Raw genomic sequence first — 15,444 nt, 5'->3', positions numbered from 1 at the left:
CATGTACTTAAAAATAGTTAACATGGTAAATTTTGACTTCTGTTTCACAGTAATTCAAAGGAAGCTCAGGGTTAATTTGTTGTAACCGAAGGGGAAGTGAAGTCAGAGTGTTTTGCAGATGTCATTAGGATCCTTTACATTTGGAGAACGTTAAAGACTCAAAATAGGTCTTTGGAAAGTGGCGTTTTCTTTATTCATGTCTTTATTTTCACCTAGCCAGAGGATGAATTTCTGAAGCTGATTGTCTTTTTAAGCTGAAAATATTTGTCAACAGGTCCCCAGAGTTGCCATGTGTGTGGGTCTTTGGTGATTAAGCTCAGAAAGTGTATTTTTGAACTTTTACCCAAATTGTCACTTACATCTTTGCTTTTAAATTCAGTAATGTAAAATGAACATTCATTAGTTTTTCATTTTAGCTGGTTGTTTTTGAGTGTGTGTGTGTGTGTATAGTGTGAGTGAAGAGACTTCTCACTGTTGGTTGTGTGTGTGTGAAGAGACTTCTCACTATTGGTATGTGTGTATGAAGAGACTTCTCACTGTCGGTTGTGTGTGTGTGTGTGTGTGTGTGTAAGTGGAAAGACTTCTCACTGTTGGTTGTGTGTGTGTGTGTATGTGAGCGAAGAGACTTCTCATTGTGTGTGTGTGAGTGAAGAGACTTCTCACTGTTAGTGTGTGTATGTGTGTGAATATAAGTAAAAAAACTTCTTATTGTCAGTTTTGTGTGTGTGTGTGTGAAGAGACTTCTCACTGTCAGTTGTGTGTGTGAAGAGACTTCTCACTGTTGGTATGTGTGTGTAAAGAGACTTCTCACTATTGGTATGTGTGTGTGAAGAGACTTCTCACTGTTGGTGTGTGTGTGTGTGTGTGTGTAGAGACCTCTCACTGTTGGCATGTGCATATATGTGTGTGTTCGCACATGCGAGTGTTCTTGCGCTATCCAGGATGGGGTGCTGCCTGGCCTTCCCATTGAATGTGTGCTATGACCTGGGCAGTCCACGGCTTCCCTCACAGCATGCTCTGCTTTTAAACTCTGTGCAGATTTGGAGGCTGATATGCGGAAGAATAATTTGCCTTGACTTGAAAGACGCTTTCTGTAGTGGTCTTCTCATTTATAACTTCAGAATATTTGAAAGAAGATATGGAAGCAGGAAGTTCGCAGTAAGTTATTCCATGCTTTAACGTTCTCTGAGGTTCCAGAATGAAATGACCATATCTGGATTCCTCATTTGCATATGTGCTACTTCCTAGCTCTCCTGTGTGCTAGGCAAGTGCATTTTACCACCCAGCTACATCTGCAGCCCTTGTATTTTATTTTTTAAACTTTGAAGTAAAGCCTTGCTGATTTGCTTAGGCAGGCCTCTGGGATCACAGATGCATAACACTGTTCTGGGCCCATATTTTTAAAATGCCTTCCATTTTAAAAAACTTAATATGTTATTTATAATTATTGTTTAAATTACATGATTCTAGATCTTATTTGTGACTTGGACATTAACAAAAAAAGGTAACTTTAAGCCAATAGCATGATAAAATAATGAAATGGTAGTGATAATACAAGACATTAAGGATATGTCAGTAATAACAATTTTAATTAGAAATTTATCTAATGAAATGTCACTTATTTGGCTTAGTATATGTGCTACTTATCAGCACTATGTCTATGTCTTTTTTCAACATATCTAGAAATTGTAGAAGCCAATACATATGAACAATTATGGCTTATTTCTGATCTACAGAGTGAGTTCCAGGACAGCCAGGGCTATACAAAGAAACCCTGTCTCGAAAAAAAAAAATACAAAACAAAAAAAGTGAACAGTAACAAAAACAAGTAATATAAAAATAAGCTTATGCATGTATTCATATGTATGTAATGTAATATATATATGTATATGTATATGTACACCTGTGTATGTAGACTGTGCTCATACCCCATGCCCTAGCTTATGCTAACTAAATAACTGTTATTATTTTTAGGTAACTCATTTTTGTTTATCATTCCACTTTTAGTCCTTCTTGCTGGGTTCCTGGGTCTTGTCAGCCCTGTTTGACTTTATCCTCGTGGAAGCTGTGCAGTATTTGCTCGGTGTCACCGTGGCCAGTAATTTACCTTCTGGATTGTAAGTAGCTCACTGTTATTTAGGATTCTTAAATCTATTTGAAATGGTATCATTCACAAACTCTCACCACAAGTCTTTTAAGCTGGGCACACCTTTAGTCCGGGCACTCAGGAGGCAAAGGCAGGTGGATCTCTGATTTTAAGGCCAGCCTGGTCTACATATCGAGTTTCAGGCCATCCTGAGCTACAGTGAATGCGATTTTGTCTAAAATCCGAGACCTTATACTTTGAGGTAGGTATATGTGAAGAGAATGCAGTGTGTGTTTGCATATCCTCATGTTCTTCAACTGATCAGTTTCGAAATAATTTCCTTTTTTCTCTTAGCTCTAACATTATTCCACAATTTTAGTTAGTTTGTTTGTTTGAGACAGTGTCTTCTGTGTAGCCCAGGATGGTCTCTAATTCAAGATTTTTCTGCTTCAAGCTTTCTAAGTACTAGGATAATAAGCTTACAACTCTGAATTCCTCGAGATTCAATTTGTTTTGTGTATTTTTATAGTGATACTTTGCTGTTGTAGTTTTTATGAGCTAATTAAATGCAAAAATCCAAAATTAAATAGACTGATAATAAAATAAATGTACTGAAGTTGTGTTTCTGAAGAAATTTTTAGATTATCATTTCTGTATTTCCACAAAGGGAGAACAAAGTTGCTGTACAGGAAATGGCTTTGTGCCTCCCACCGTGGCAGAGCAGCTTGGTTGTACTTCATATGGTGTTGATCTTCACATAAACTCATCCTTGCACACATATGTACACTCTCATACACATCACACATATTCTTACATACTCACACTCACATATATACATTTACACACACATACGCACACTCATACACACCACATACACACATACTCAAACACATTTTCACACTCATACACATATGCATTCGCTCATACATATTACACACATTCTTACATATATAATTATACTCACATATATACATTTTCATACACATACACTCATACATACCACACTCCCTTACACACTCACATACACATATACACACACATTCACACACATACCTTTTTTTTTTTTTTTTTTTTTTTTTTTTGGTTTTTCGAGACAGGGTTTCTCTATGTAGCCTTGGCTGTCCTGGAACTCACTCTGTAGACCAGGCTGGCCTCGAACTCAGAAATCCGCCTGCCTCTGCCTCCCAAGTGCTAGGATTAAAGGCGTGCGCCACCACTGCCTGGCCATACCCATTTTTATACACATACACTCATACACATTTTTACACTTTTACACACACACACACACACACACACACACACACACACACACACACACACTAAAAATAAGTGTTAAAGAATGGAAACAACTGCCACAGCTGTGGTAGAATTAAAAAAAAAACTAAGAACCAAAAACCAAAACCTTGAAATCTTCACTTTCTTCAGAATAAGGGTCAGAGTTCTCATGGGCCACCTGGAGTGGTGGGAGGAGCAGCAGTGTGCTCTTGGCCTGCACAGGGCTGGGTTCCAGCTGTGCCACTTAGTAGTTTTGTGATCTCATTTAAGTACCTGTGCTCTGTACTGTGTGTGAGCTTGGTTTGTAGCTGGCCTTCCACTCATGGGTTGGAGGCTCTGCTACACAGGCCGTAAAGTGGTGAAGTAGGTGCCTTTACTAGCAGCTTGGAGTAGCGACCCTGTTTGGTTCCCTTCTTTCCTTGAGCTCCTGCCCACCCTTTCCAGCCTCTCCCAACTTGCTCTTCCAGCTTGCTCTTGGCTACCTCTTGCCATTGAGTAGAATTGCTCAGGCCTTTGTGTACAATGTTGTAGCAAATGTTTTATTAATTCAATTAATATATATTGCATGCATTTATTTTTATGTCATTGGATTTTTGTCATCGACCGTCTATGCTACTGACCAGGTCTTTGTGAAGGATCTTACTCGGTATATTCAGAGGCACTGAGGATAATTGCTAACCTGAGCCCGAGTTAGACTCTAAACAAGGTTGTTGATGTCTGCATAGACTGGGCTGTGGTTCTTTAATGCTCTGTGTAGAAACTGCACCTGACATCTAATGGATGCTCACAACTTACTTCAACTCAGAAAAAAAAATCTCCATTGTTTTCAGTGTAGCTACATCATTAAAAGCTAAATATGTGAGCTATGTCCATTAACCTATGCCTGACACATTTGCAGGCATCGTACATAATAAATAATATACCTATTATTTATTAGTTGTTTATATTTTATGTGTGGGTATTTATTTTCCGGAATCAGACTTCTCGAGAGTAATTATATTTGATTTTTTCCCATATGTTAGAGTGTGCTTGGTGCTGATGAGAGTAGTCAGTGGGTAAAGGCACTTGCTACCAAGCCTGCTGTTTGAGTGTGATCCCTGGAGTTCACATGGTGGACTGGAGGGAAGTAACGACCCATACAGGTTGTTCTCTGATGTCCACACACATGTTGTGGCACACACGTGCCTACATACGCTATACATATATATAATACGTTTTTAAGAGCATCTGCTTACAGTGCTAAATACGTTATGCTTCCATGAATTATGTTTCATTATCTGCAGTTACCCATGAGGACCATAGGACATGTTTAACCTCAGTGCTTTGTGTTCGTGCTCTTGTTATGCTTTAAACTCTCAACACGTTCTTCAAGGAAACCTTTTGGAAAAATCTTCAACCAAAAGGTTGAAAACAGACTGTGACTGAGCATCTTCTCCTTCCCTGAGGCTGGGCAGATGCAGGGCCGCCTTACTCCTGCAACACTAGTGTGCTCCCACCCAGTGACTGTATCTTAAACTCCACACTGAACACAGGGCGCTCTCTAATGCTTATTAAAGATCTTTACTCTTCCATTATTTTTCTCTTTGTTCAAAAGCTATATCAAAGTACCATCTTTGCTCCTGTATCTTAAAATTATGACAGTATTTATATTTGTTAATTATTTATGATTTTTGAAAAATTAGTATCAGACCTGAAAGGAGGCAGGGGCAGGTGTATCACCGAGTTCAAGGCCAGCCTGGCTACTTATTGAATTCCAGGCCACCCAGAGTTACACCCTGTCCCAAAACAAGAGAAAAGAGTAATAAAGGTGATTTTGCAGAGGAAGATTTAAGTCTAAACATCTGTATCTATATTTAGAACAGTAGTAGTTTTTTATGTTGTTATTCGGTTCCTTTTTTTTTTTTTTTTTTTTTTAAGACAAGATGTTTCTTTATGGAGAGATTAGATAGATAGGCTAGAATTGGAATCTATGATTCCCTGGCTGGTGCTACTAATACTGTAACATTTGGCCTGGAAAAGATTCTGTCTTTTGTAGTGTGTGTGTGTGTGTGTGTGTGTGTGTGTGTGTGTGTGTGTTTGGGAGGCAGCAAGTGTTTGTTGAGTGCATCTGTTTTTACAAGAAAGGGCTGGGGAGGCCTTTGGAGCTTCCTGGTTCCTTCAGTTTTGCTCGGTGGTGTGTCAGGCAGAGTTGCTTATGTAGAAATCATGAAAGCTGTTGTTTAGAACATAAAATACATCCTAAGGGTGAACTTGATGTAAGGGAGATCCATTAAATTATTTTGAACAGTAGCTTCTTTTCTTCCCTCTCAAGAGGCTATTGTATACAGAATCTAAAAATGCTAAGCCAGTTAACCACCTTCTCAGATAAGGCTTGATTATGAAGCGTAATTTGGGTGTTCTCCCCCAAGTAATTCATGAAAATGTTATTTTTATTACTTTTACTGTTTTTGTTTTTTGTTTTGAGACAGAGTCTCACTATGTAGCCTAGTCTGGCTTTCTTATGTCTTCTGAATATTTGGCTTATAGGCATGGACACTACACATGGCTCATGCACATGTTTTATACAAGTCGTAGGATAAAAATAAATGAACATATCAGAATACTTAATCATATCAGAATATTTAATCATGTTACTGAAATAAAGTACGACAGAAGTTTTAAAACTTTATTATTATTTCTCTTTATTAGAGCAGGGACTAGATAATATAGAATGCTGGTTCCCCCCCACCCCCACCCCCACACACACATCCCCAAGATTAGATAGAAAAAGAATTTTAAAGAGATTGAAGACAGACAGCTTGCTCTGACTCAAAGCATTTCACTGTTCATGTTGCTAAGTGACCGTAAACTGCCTGATCGGACACTCTTTCTGCGCACACTGCGAAGGTAATTGCGGTACAGCATGACACTGATGACTCGAGCCTGGAACTGCTTGGAAACAATGTAGTAGAGAACGACATCCAGACATGTGCTGAGGTTCATGAGGAAGGTGGTGAAGGCTCCCCAGGGGCTGTAGCTGTTCTCCTCTCCTTGTAGCATCAGGACAGCAAAGCAGATGTGGAAGGGCACGAAGCAGACGAGCACCTGCAGCAGCAGAGTGATGATGATCCGAATGGACTTCTCCTTGACCTTGGGCTTCAGCTTAGACGTCTGCCCGCGGAGGAGACTGTGAATAATGACCACATAGCACCCGATCATGATGAACAAAGGGATCAGGAAGAAAAATATGAGTCGGGTGAAATTGAGCACATTGACAGCTTTTAAGTGGATGATGTCGGAGATCTTGAGGCAGGTGGCAGGGGAGGAGGTCTTATCTGGGTCTTCATAGAGCAGCAGCAGAGGGACAGTAGTGGTCAGGGTCATTATCCAGATCCCCGTACATGCAAGCACGGCCTTGCCAGTGTTCTTCAGTTCCTTGGCATATTTCGGCTGTACTATGGCCATGTATCTGTCAGCACTAATGAAAGCAAGAAGCCACAGAGCAAGGCTTGGGTAAAACACCACCAGGGCCCCAAGAATGTGGCAGAAGTACTCTCCAAATGGCCATTCGCCTTTTGCATAGTAAAACATCCGAAAGGGCAGACTCAGGATAAATACTAAGTCCAGTAGTGCAACATTCATCATGTAGATGGTTACTGTGGTTCTTTTCTTGGTTGTACAGCTGAAAACCCATAATGCAGTGACATTAACAAACAGCCCAATCAGGAAGATACAGCTGTAGAAGACCAGAGCTGCGACTTTGTATTCCTCTGGGTGTGAGCCATTAGAAAGAACAAGCTGGTTGTGATTGCTTGGGCTAGCCATCTTACAGCAGGTTGGTCCCCATGATATGTAGAAACTGTGAGGATTGTTGAGAAAACAGGGATGAAAACTGGTTGGAAATAGAGGCTCCAGAGCCAAGGACTTCTTTTTGGGGGCATTTTATACTGAAGACTCCATGTACATGCTTTAATATTGCTAAAGAACACATGCCCTAGAAGTTACTGCTACTATTTACTGTCTCTCTTTAACTGTTTTTATATTTGGAGCACTGGGCATTGAACACAGGTCCTCTATATACTATGCACCTCACTGAGCTATGAATTCCTGTCTGTCAGTCTGCCCACCCCAACCCCCCATTACTTTGTTTTTGTTTTTTTGAGACAGGGTTTCTTTATATAGCCTTGGACATCCTGGAATTCATTATTTAGACTGAGCTGGTCTCTGGCTCACAGAGGTCTGCCTGCCTGAGTGCGGGGTTAAAGGTGTGCGCTACTACAGCCAGCCCAGTCTTTATAATGCACTGGCCTAATCAGGTCCTAAGATGTTCTGGGAGACCTACCTAGTTTCATTGACCCTGCTTATCTCTCTCTTCCCCAAATAATCAAAGCAGAAGACAGCAGGAATTCTCTGGAGTAATGGGAAAAGTTCCAGTCTATTTTTTAAATCTTATAAAATGGCTTGCCAACCTTTATTATCTTTATTCTGTTTAAACATTTTCTTTCTTTCTTTCTTTCTTTTTTTTTTTTTTTTTTTGAGTCAGGGTTTCTCTGTATAGCTCTGGCTGTCTTGGAACTCACTTTGTAGACCAGGCTGGCCTCGAACACAGAAATCCACCTGCCTCTGCCTCCCAAGTGCTGGGATTAAAGGCGTGCACCACCATTGCCCGGCTCTGTTTAAACATTTTATAACTCACATAAGTAATGATCAAATACTTTTCATTCACAAAATACAATCATAATTTACAAAACATGAATCAGAACACAAACAAAAGAACCAAACAGCTAATGACTGATTCTCATGTGTGAGCACTGATTCTCATGTGTGATTCTCATGTGTGAACTTTGGCTTTTCTCTCTTTGCCTCTGCTGCCTCTCTAGCACTTAGTAGGAAATGACTGAGTGGACCATGAGTGAAGGAAATGGTGTTTGGTGACATGATTCTCAGCAGCTGTCTGGCTTGTCAGTCAAATCTGTTGACCCCACCCCCTTTTTTTAAGTTGCAAACATTTCTGCCTAGTGTCCTGTATTCTCTTCAGATGGTCGTAGGTCTGGAATCACTATTGCTCTGTATCACGGTCTACCGGAAACCTAGAGCAACAGCTGGGCGATTGGGAGTATCTGGGGCAGGGGCTTCCGTTACCAGGGTCCTGGAATTTAAGTGCAGTGGCATCAATGGGACATTGAGTTGAGAAGGAGCAATTTGAGGAGAAATTCTGCAAGTCCAACCACTTCCATGCTACTGCTCTGCCTAAATGCACGTAAATTCTGTCAAAGAGAAGTAGGTCTGAGAAGCCCACAGTGTGTACAGAAATTAATAGTCCCACCATCAAAAACTGTTTATTTAAAGAAGAAACAGTTCTAACAGTGTTATAAATATGGAGCTCTCAGTGTGACACTCCCTTACCCAGGGGGTAGTGCCAGCAGAGACTTTAACATACCTCCTGTGAAGGGTGGAGCCTGGGGCATCTCTTTGAAATATGAGGGTTATGAGAAACTTTCTTTAAGAATGTCACGTTGTAGCGTGCTTTTGTTTAGCTCAGCTCTGAATCTCTCCTTAGTGAAATTATAGGAGGATTAACAGCCCGTGGCTGGTTGATGAGAATTAGTTTGAACAATCAGGTCGACGGGACGAGATACATGTGTGTTTTCTCCTTCCTTTCTGATGTTGTTTGCCACATATCTGGCTTAAATGTGATTTTTGGAATAAAATTCTATATATCTGAAAACCTGTATTAAAATTTCCAAATAAAGCTGAGAATGGTGGCACGTGCTTTTAACCCCAGCACTTCTGAGACAGAGGGAGGGGGTTCTGTGTTTGAAGCCAGTTTTCTCTACATAGTCTAACTCCTACACCCCCAAATATTCATATAACTAGAATACAAGTTTCTATGTAAATGAGAAAATTACTGCATAGGAAAGTCAAATCTTAAACATTAATCGTGGAGACTTAGAGGCTTAAACATTTTAACTCTCTGTGGGTTTTAAAGAAACATTCACAATGTAATGAAGTTTCCTGGTCTTTCCTTCATTCACCTTTCTCCCTGATGTTGTTGTCATGGAAACGCCTGTATCTACAGGCTGTCCTTCTCTGGCTGCTTTTCTGTAGTCCAACTGCTCCAGTTCTCACTGTGCTTACTTGTTCCAGTGCAGTGCTTGTATCTGCATTACCATACGGACTAGATTCTACAAGATTTTGGGTGAGCGTTGAAAACTGTCTTTCAGGCTAACTTTCGAAAATTTAAGTACCATGATTATTTATGGGTTTTTTAAAAATTGAAACCAAGTAATTTCATGAAACAGTATAATTGAAACTACATGACAAACACATTGAATTATGTTATGATGTATTATGTCATCAACATAGTGTGTTAAATGGACAGGGGAAAGATAGCGAGGCCTCAGCTCCACACCAAGAGCTACTGGCAGCTCCTGTGCTAAAAGGAGACGCAATAGGCCTCCCAGGGAGGAGGACACCAGCTGCTCATCCAGCACGAAATGGGCAGCCTTGACAGCACGTGTGAGTAACACCACACAGGTGAGCAGGTTACATACATTTAGAGTGTGTGTGTGTGTGTGTGTGTGTGTGTGTAACAACAGTTAAAAGAAAAGGAGGCCATGAATTTGTAAGAGATTAAGGAGGTGTAGGTGGGAGGGTTTGGAGGGAGGAAAGAGAAGAAATGATGTAATTATATTGTAAGCTCAAAAAATAAAAACATTTAAAACTCTACACTTACTATTAATATAAAATATTGAAAATGAGTGTCAAATGCTAGAAAAAGAATAACCAGTTGTTTCAAGGTCTTCATCAGATGGAGCAGTTTTGAGTTTAGTAAACGCAACATTACTTTTGATAATGATTTACCATGAAATTAATTGGATGTAGCTTACCTCCTGTCTGTCCCAGGGCTGTCTGAGAGGTGCCCGAAGAGCGTGCTCAGAGTCGCCTGTGTTAGGCAGATGGTGTCTTTGAATTGTTTTTCTTTGTCTGTGCTGGCTCGTCTTGTTGAAGGATTGTTGAGATGTAGTACTGATAGTGGCGTTGGTCTGTCGGCTGTGAGCACTGCTCTGCCTTTTTCAGGAAATGCTCTGAAGTAAGTTTTTCAGTGTGGGACTTTACCCTGGATGTGGTTTTCTCTTTCACAAGTGATTTGTTTATGAAGTCCTGCTCAGCTTAGGCTGCTCTTCAAACAATGGCATAGCTTGAAGAAAGACATATATAAAGAGGGGAAATTGAATTAACTGCCTGTTTTGATATTTGAAGTCTGTGTAACTTACAGGCAAGAGATTTGACCTTGGGCAGAGCAGGTTCAAAGCCTAGCTGCTTTCGAAGCTCTGTGACTTTGTCTAGCTTTTTGTTGTTCCTGTATGGTTTCTATCCAGTTGAAATACATAGCACTCATGTGATAAGATTAAGAACTCCATTCCAGAAAAGTCCTGCTTGTAAGACAGCACCTGCAACCTCCACCACCCCAGTCACCTCCTCCATGGCCACTGCTCTGCTGTGAACAGAGCACCTGCCACCTCTGCCACCCGAGTCATCATCTTCAGGGCCCCTGCTCTGCTCTGCAGATCTGTTTCTGGATCCTGTAGGTGCTTCCTACACTTTGTCCATTTTCTATCTCAAGGAAGCCTAGCAGTACTTTTTTTCTTGCATGAACATCCTTGCAAACCTTAGGAAGGACTGAGAAAGTGTTGGGAGAATTTACATGTAGCAGTGTTCTCAGCTGAGAAGGGAAATGAAACCTGCAGGAGGGAGGACTGGGCAGCCCAGATCATCACTGTCTAGCTACTCTGAGTTTAACTTTCTGTGTAAAGTGTCCAGTTCAAAGTATCTCTACATTAGCCACACATGATTGGCCAGCTTTTAAAAGGAGCCTAAGCCTGCCTGCTTCAGTGTCTGCAGTGTGAGCAGTTTAAGATGGCTCCTGTCATCTTGTCCTGCCTGTTTTGAGACAGGGCCTTACTGGCTGCCTTGGAACTATGTAGACCAGGCTGGCCTTGACTTTACCCTAATCTTCCTGCCTCTGCCGCCTGAGAGCTGGACTTTAGCTGTGAGCCACCACAGCTACCACAGCTTGAACTTGAGGTGGTTTGAGAACCTTGCTTCTTTTCTCAGAAGTGCTAAACTTTCATTCTACAAAAGGTACTGAAGTTACCTGTGGTAACAAACTACTGGTAGCCATGGTACTGTCCAGAGTCATGTGCTGTGGAGCCACTGCAGACCACTGCAGCACTTCCTGTGTGGGTGAGAGGTGACTGACTTGAAGCCTTCCCTAGACACGCTTTGGCATTGCCCAGTTACATCACAGTTGTTCTAGATGGAGTTACTTTTTTTTCATATGCTACACAGGAATGTGATATTTCAGCTGCATGAAAACCTCTTGGCTGGGACCCAGTGTGTTCTTTACCTTACCACAGAGTCTGTGAGAAGGTTTCTGACAGGAAGTACTGATTGGCTTCCCCTGTGCTGCTACCATCAACAGATGAGGAGTCTGGGGTGTCTTCTCATTAAGACTTGAGTCTTTTCACTGTGTATTTTTACTTGAGAACTTCCATTTCTTAGTGCAAGGTACCCAGGGCAGATCAGGAACTTTCCAAAAGCTCCCAGAACCCACTTGTAGACCCTGCCCTTGACCACCTGACAGCTGCCATTTGTCCTTTCCCATTTCTTGAACTTCTCTACCCTCTAAATCTAGGCTAGCCTGGATGATTGCTTGCCCCAGTTCTGTGCCTTGTGTTTGTGTGGCCAGCCCACACGTAGCTGTCTTTGATGCTCCACCACTACACCATGTGCTTGGGGGCTTGACTCGAGTTGTATCTAAGGAGCATTTAATGTTGCTTGATAGATAAGAAAGTGAACATATGGAGATGGGGGACTAGTGGATGGTCATCTGAGCCCAGAACCATCTGCAAGGACACTGACCAGCCGAAATGTGGTGAAGGTCTGTGTGCGCGAGGCGGTGGGATGGCCCTCCTGTGCTCCACACCTTGACTGCAGGTTGGGAAGGGTTACAGGACTAAAGAAGTAGCTTCAGGCTGTATGACAGTAGACAGTGGATCAAGGGTCAAAATTTAAGTCTCCTTTGCCTGCAGGAAATCATTACTCTTACTCAGGGACTTTCCAACCATGCCTGCAGCTTTGGTCTTCTCACTGTACTTTGGAATGTGAGAGGATTCTTGCCAAATAGGGGTTTCACATATTCCCAGGGATGACAGGGTTCCCTGCATTTTATAAAATGTTTTGGTTTCACTTTGAGGTTTGGTTTGAGCATTGAAGATTGTGTAGGTGAGTTTATATATTTAGTAGGAGAACCCAGTTTTTAAGTCAATATGATTCAGTTAAGACACTGTTGGAAATAGAGTGTTATTACATGTGTGTAGCATGTCTTCATATAGGATGGGCTCCAAGGGTGTTATTACATGTGTGTAGCATGTTTCTATGCAGAATGGGCTCCAAGGGTGTTATTACATGTGTGCAGAATGTCTCTATGCAGGATGGGTCTCCATTGTTAAAGTTTTGTTTATGCCACGGACACAGTCATATTTCCTGATCTCAATGGTTCACAGCCATAACAAGTGTGAGAGCATATTACCCTGATGATCTGCCCATGGTGTGGCTCAAGGATTGCTATAATACTGTTCACCTGGCTGTCCCTGCATGGGAACAGTGGCAGCAAGCCCTCAGTGGTTGGTAGTCGGCCAGTCCCCAAGGAAAAAAGCAAGAATGACAGACAGTGACTGTTCTGTGAGAGGGGAGGAGTCCTGACCACGTGCCCCCAGCACTCTGATCGACAGTTCGGAACCCTTGTCCCCTACTTCTCACTTTCTCAGACTGCCCCAACAATTGTTGCTTCAGAAGGGCTGGGTCTTGGGGTAGAAGATCAAGTGTTTTGAATAGTAGCAATTTCTGAATAAAGTCTGAAATTATTTAATGCATTTTTTATCCCAGTGATTTATAGACATAGTCTTAGTTTGAACAGAAATGTCCTTGTGTTGTTAATTTAGCCTTCCTTAATTCTGTCTCTTTTGTGCATCTTAAAATGTTTATGAACATGTAATCAGACAGTTACTTACTGCATAAGAAATGACTTGAACCCAGATATGATCATCAATATGCTAGACGAGTTTAGCTAAATAACAATGAAAGCATCGTCTGTCACTAAGAAATTCTCGGAGGAAAGGACTTCTACCTGGGAGCTCACCAGACCTGTAGCTCCTGAAGTCTTAGGACTCCAGACCAAGAGTTCACAGACTCACTCTCTCTTAGCACAGTGGTCCAAGCTGATTGATAACCCCAGGGCTATTGCGATGCACTTGACTCTAAACTGCAAACTCTGATTTCATTTAAAGGAGATTGACACAGAAATGAGTGTGTGGGGGTGTCGTGTGCAACACTAGGAAGTCACCATTGAGGAGAAAGAGGACTGACAGTGGACCAGGGCTGTGATGTCCTCCGTGTCTTCCAAAAGTCCATGGTCAAGAGTTTCGTCCTCAGCCTGGAGTTCATTCTCAGAAGGTGGCGGAGTCCTTAGGGAGAGACATGAAACCTTTCCATAGGCTCAGACCGAAGCTGCTAAAACTGAGTCCAGATGAAAGAACCATCTGTGTTTAGAGCTTTGTCTCGGGTACGTGTGACAGTAATGTAAAGATGGTGGGCACTGAAGTAAGAGCTTTACTCCCAGGTGCATGTGAGGGGGAGGGTTTTAGTGTATAGGCGTCTGCATGTTAGAAGTACATCTAATGTTTCTAATTACTCAGCTGATTTTTCTGCCATTATCTGTATCGTTGGGACAGGCAGTCCCTCACACCCATTATCTCACTCAGTTCCTGCTGTCCCTAAGGTGTGTTGAAGACACTGACGTGTTGATGGTGTGGGCTGTATCGTGCACCATGGTCATATACTTATCATCATTGTTTTAGTTGATTCTCAGAAAGAGTCATTTCTGAGGGAACAGACAGACCCCTCCACAGAAGACTTCATCTTCAAGGCTGGATTCTCCTTGCCAGTAGATGTGTGTCTAGGAAGAACTCTGCCATCTAGTGGGCAAATTGAACAGACACCACAACCCCCTCCAAAAAAACAAAATAACAACAACAAAAACAAACAAACAAACAAACAAAAAAACACCCAAAAACCAAAAAAGCCAGAAAACCCAAATGTGTCCACATCATCAACAAACAACATGTCTGCTAACTTAATTTGTGATCACCAAAACGAAAGCTAAACCTGCAAAATAGCATCACCAATGTGTCAGGTACTCACAGAGATGAGAATTTACAGTGTGGGTGCTGGGCACCTGTCACCTAAAAACCCATGCATGTTGCTGGTGGGAATTAAAACACAGAAGACCTTTTGATATTAAGTACTAAATGAAGATGTGCAGATGCTATGGTCCAGGCGACTCCATGACATAGAACCAGTGAGACCAGAAGACAGATAAAAAGCATTCATAGCAGCCTTGTCTGTAACAGTCCCAGAGTAGAAGCAGCCCATCATTCACCAGCTGTAGAATGGACACTGGAATGCTCTTCATGTCAAGAGAGTGGTGTACCCACGAGAATGAACCTCATTACAGAAAGCCTCATAGGAGAAGTCTGGTGAGTGATTTTTCCATCAAAACAGTGACCACAACATGAGGACTCCTACACACGCTTGGCTGACTTCATGGAAGCCACACACAGTTCAGATAGACAGGGAGTAGCAGATGCCTGTAGGGCAGGGCCCTAGGACAGTTTTCCAGTAACCCTCACCATAGGTCCAAAGAGATGCAGGCAGGAGGAGATAGAACCCGGGAGGAGAGAGCCCTGTGAGTAGGCTATGTGTGTAGTAGTGACTAGGCTCTCTGTAGGAAGGAGTTGGGAATAAATGTCCCCTCACCTCAGGCCTGTCTTCCCTAACTGCCCTCCATGCTCCCCTTTCAGGACTCCGGCTGGAAGCCAGGTGCTCCTAGCCTTTGGTCAGATTCCATCCTTCAGCCTCAGGGACAGAGCGAGGTCGAGGGCAGAGGAAAGAAGTAGATGGGCGTTGAGGACACCACAGCTTCTCTGTGTGTGATACATTTCCTGTCCTATCCAGAGAGACCTTTGCAGGAAAGTTTGAGC

General features: G+C 42.1%; 2 protein-coding genes across 2 annotated transcripts in view; one reads left to right on the top strand and one right to left on the bottom strand.

The window, feature by feature from the left end:
• Positions 1 to 15,444, top strand: part of Ubac2 (UBA domain containing 2) — a 148,026-nt gene that overhangs the window by 30,075 nt on the left and 102,507 nt on the right. The window contains exons 3-4 of the mRNA XM_034498812.2: positions 1,039 to 1,158; positions 2,008 to 2,117. Of these exons, the coding sequence (XP_034354703.1) occupies positions 1,039 to 1,158; positions 2,008 to 2,117 (230 nt within the window). The remainder of the gene's footprint in view (positions 1 to 1,038; positions 1,159 to 2,007; positions 2,118 to 15,444) is intronic.
• Positions 6,104 to 10,392, bottom strand: Gpr18 (G protein-coupled receptor 18). Its single transcript, XM_034498814.2, has 2 exons — positions 10,231 to 10,392; positions 6,104 to 7,199 (listed from the first exon to the last, which is right to left on the bottom strand). The coding sequence occupies exon 2, from the start codon at positions 7,163 to 7,165 to the stop codon at positions 6,170 to 6,172; it is 996 nt and encodes a 331-aa protein (XP_034354705.1). The 5' UTR covers positions 7,166 to 7,199; positions 10,231 to 10,392; the 3' UTR covers positions 6,104 to 6,169.

This window comes from Arvicanthis niloticus, chromosome 3, assembly GCF_011762505.2.
Source record: "Arvicanthis niloticus isolate mArvNil1 chromosome 3, mArvNil1.pat.X, whole genome shotgun sequence".
Classification (NCBI taxonomy): Eukaryota; Metazoa; Chordata; class Mammalia; order Rodentia; family Muridae; genus Arvicanthis; species Arvicanthis niloticus.
This window is presented reverse-complemented; position numbering and strand designations above follow the sequence as displayed.

Excerpts from the sequence above, each read along its gene's own strand:
- Gpr18 (XM_034498814.2), bottom strand. The coding sequence starts at position 7,165 with ATGGCTAGCCCAAGCAATCACAACCAGCTTGTTCTTTCTAATGGCTCA.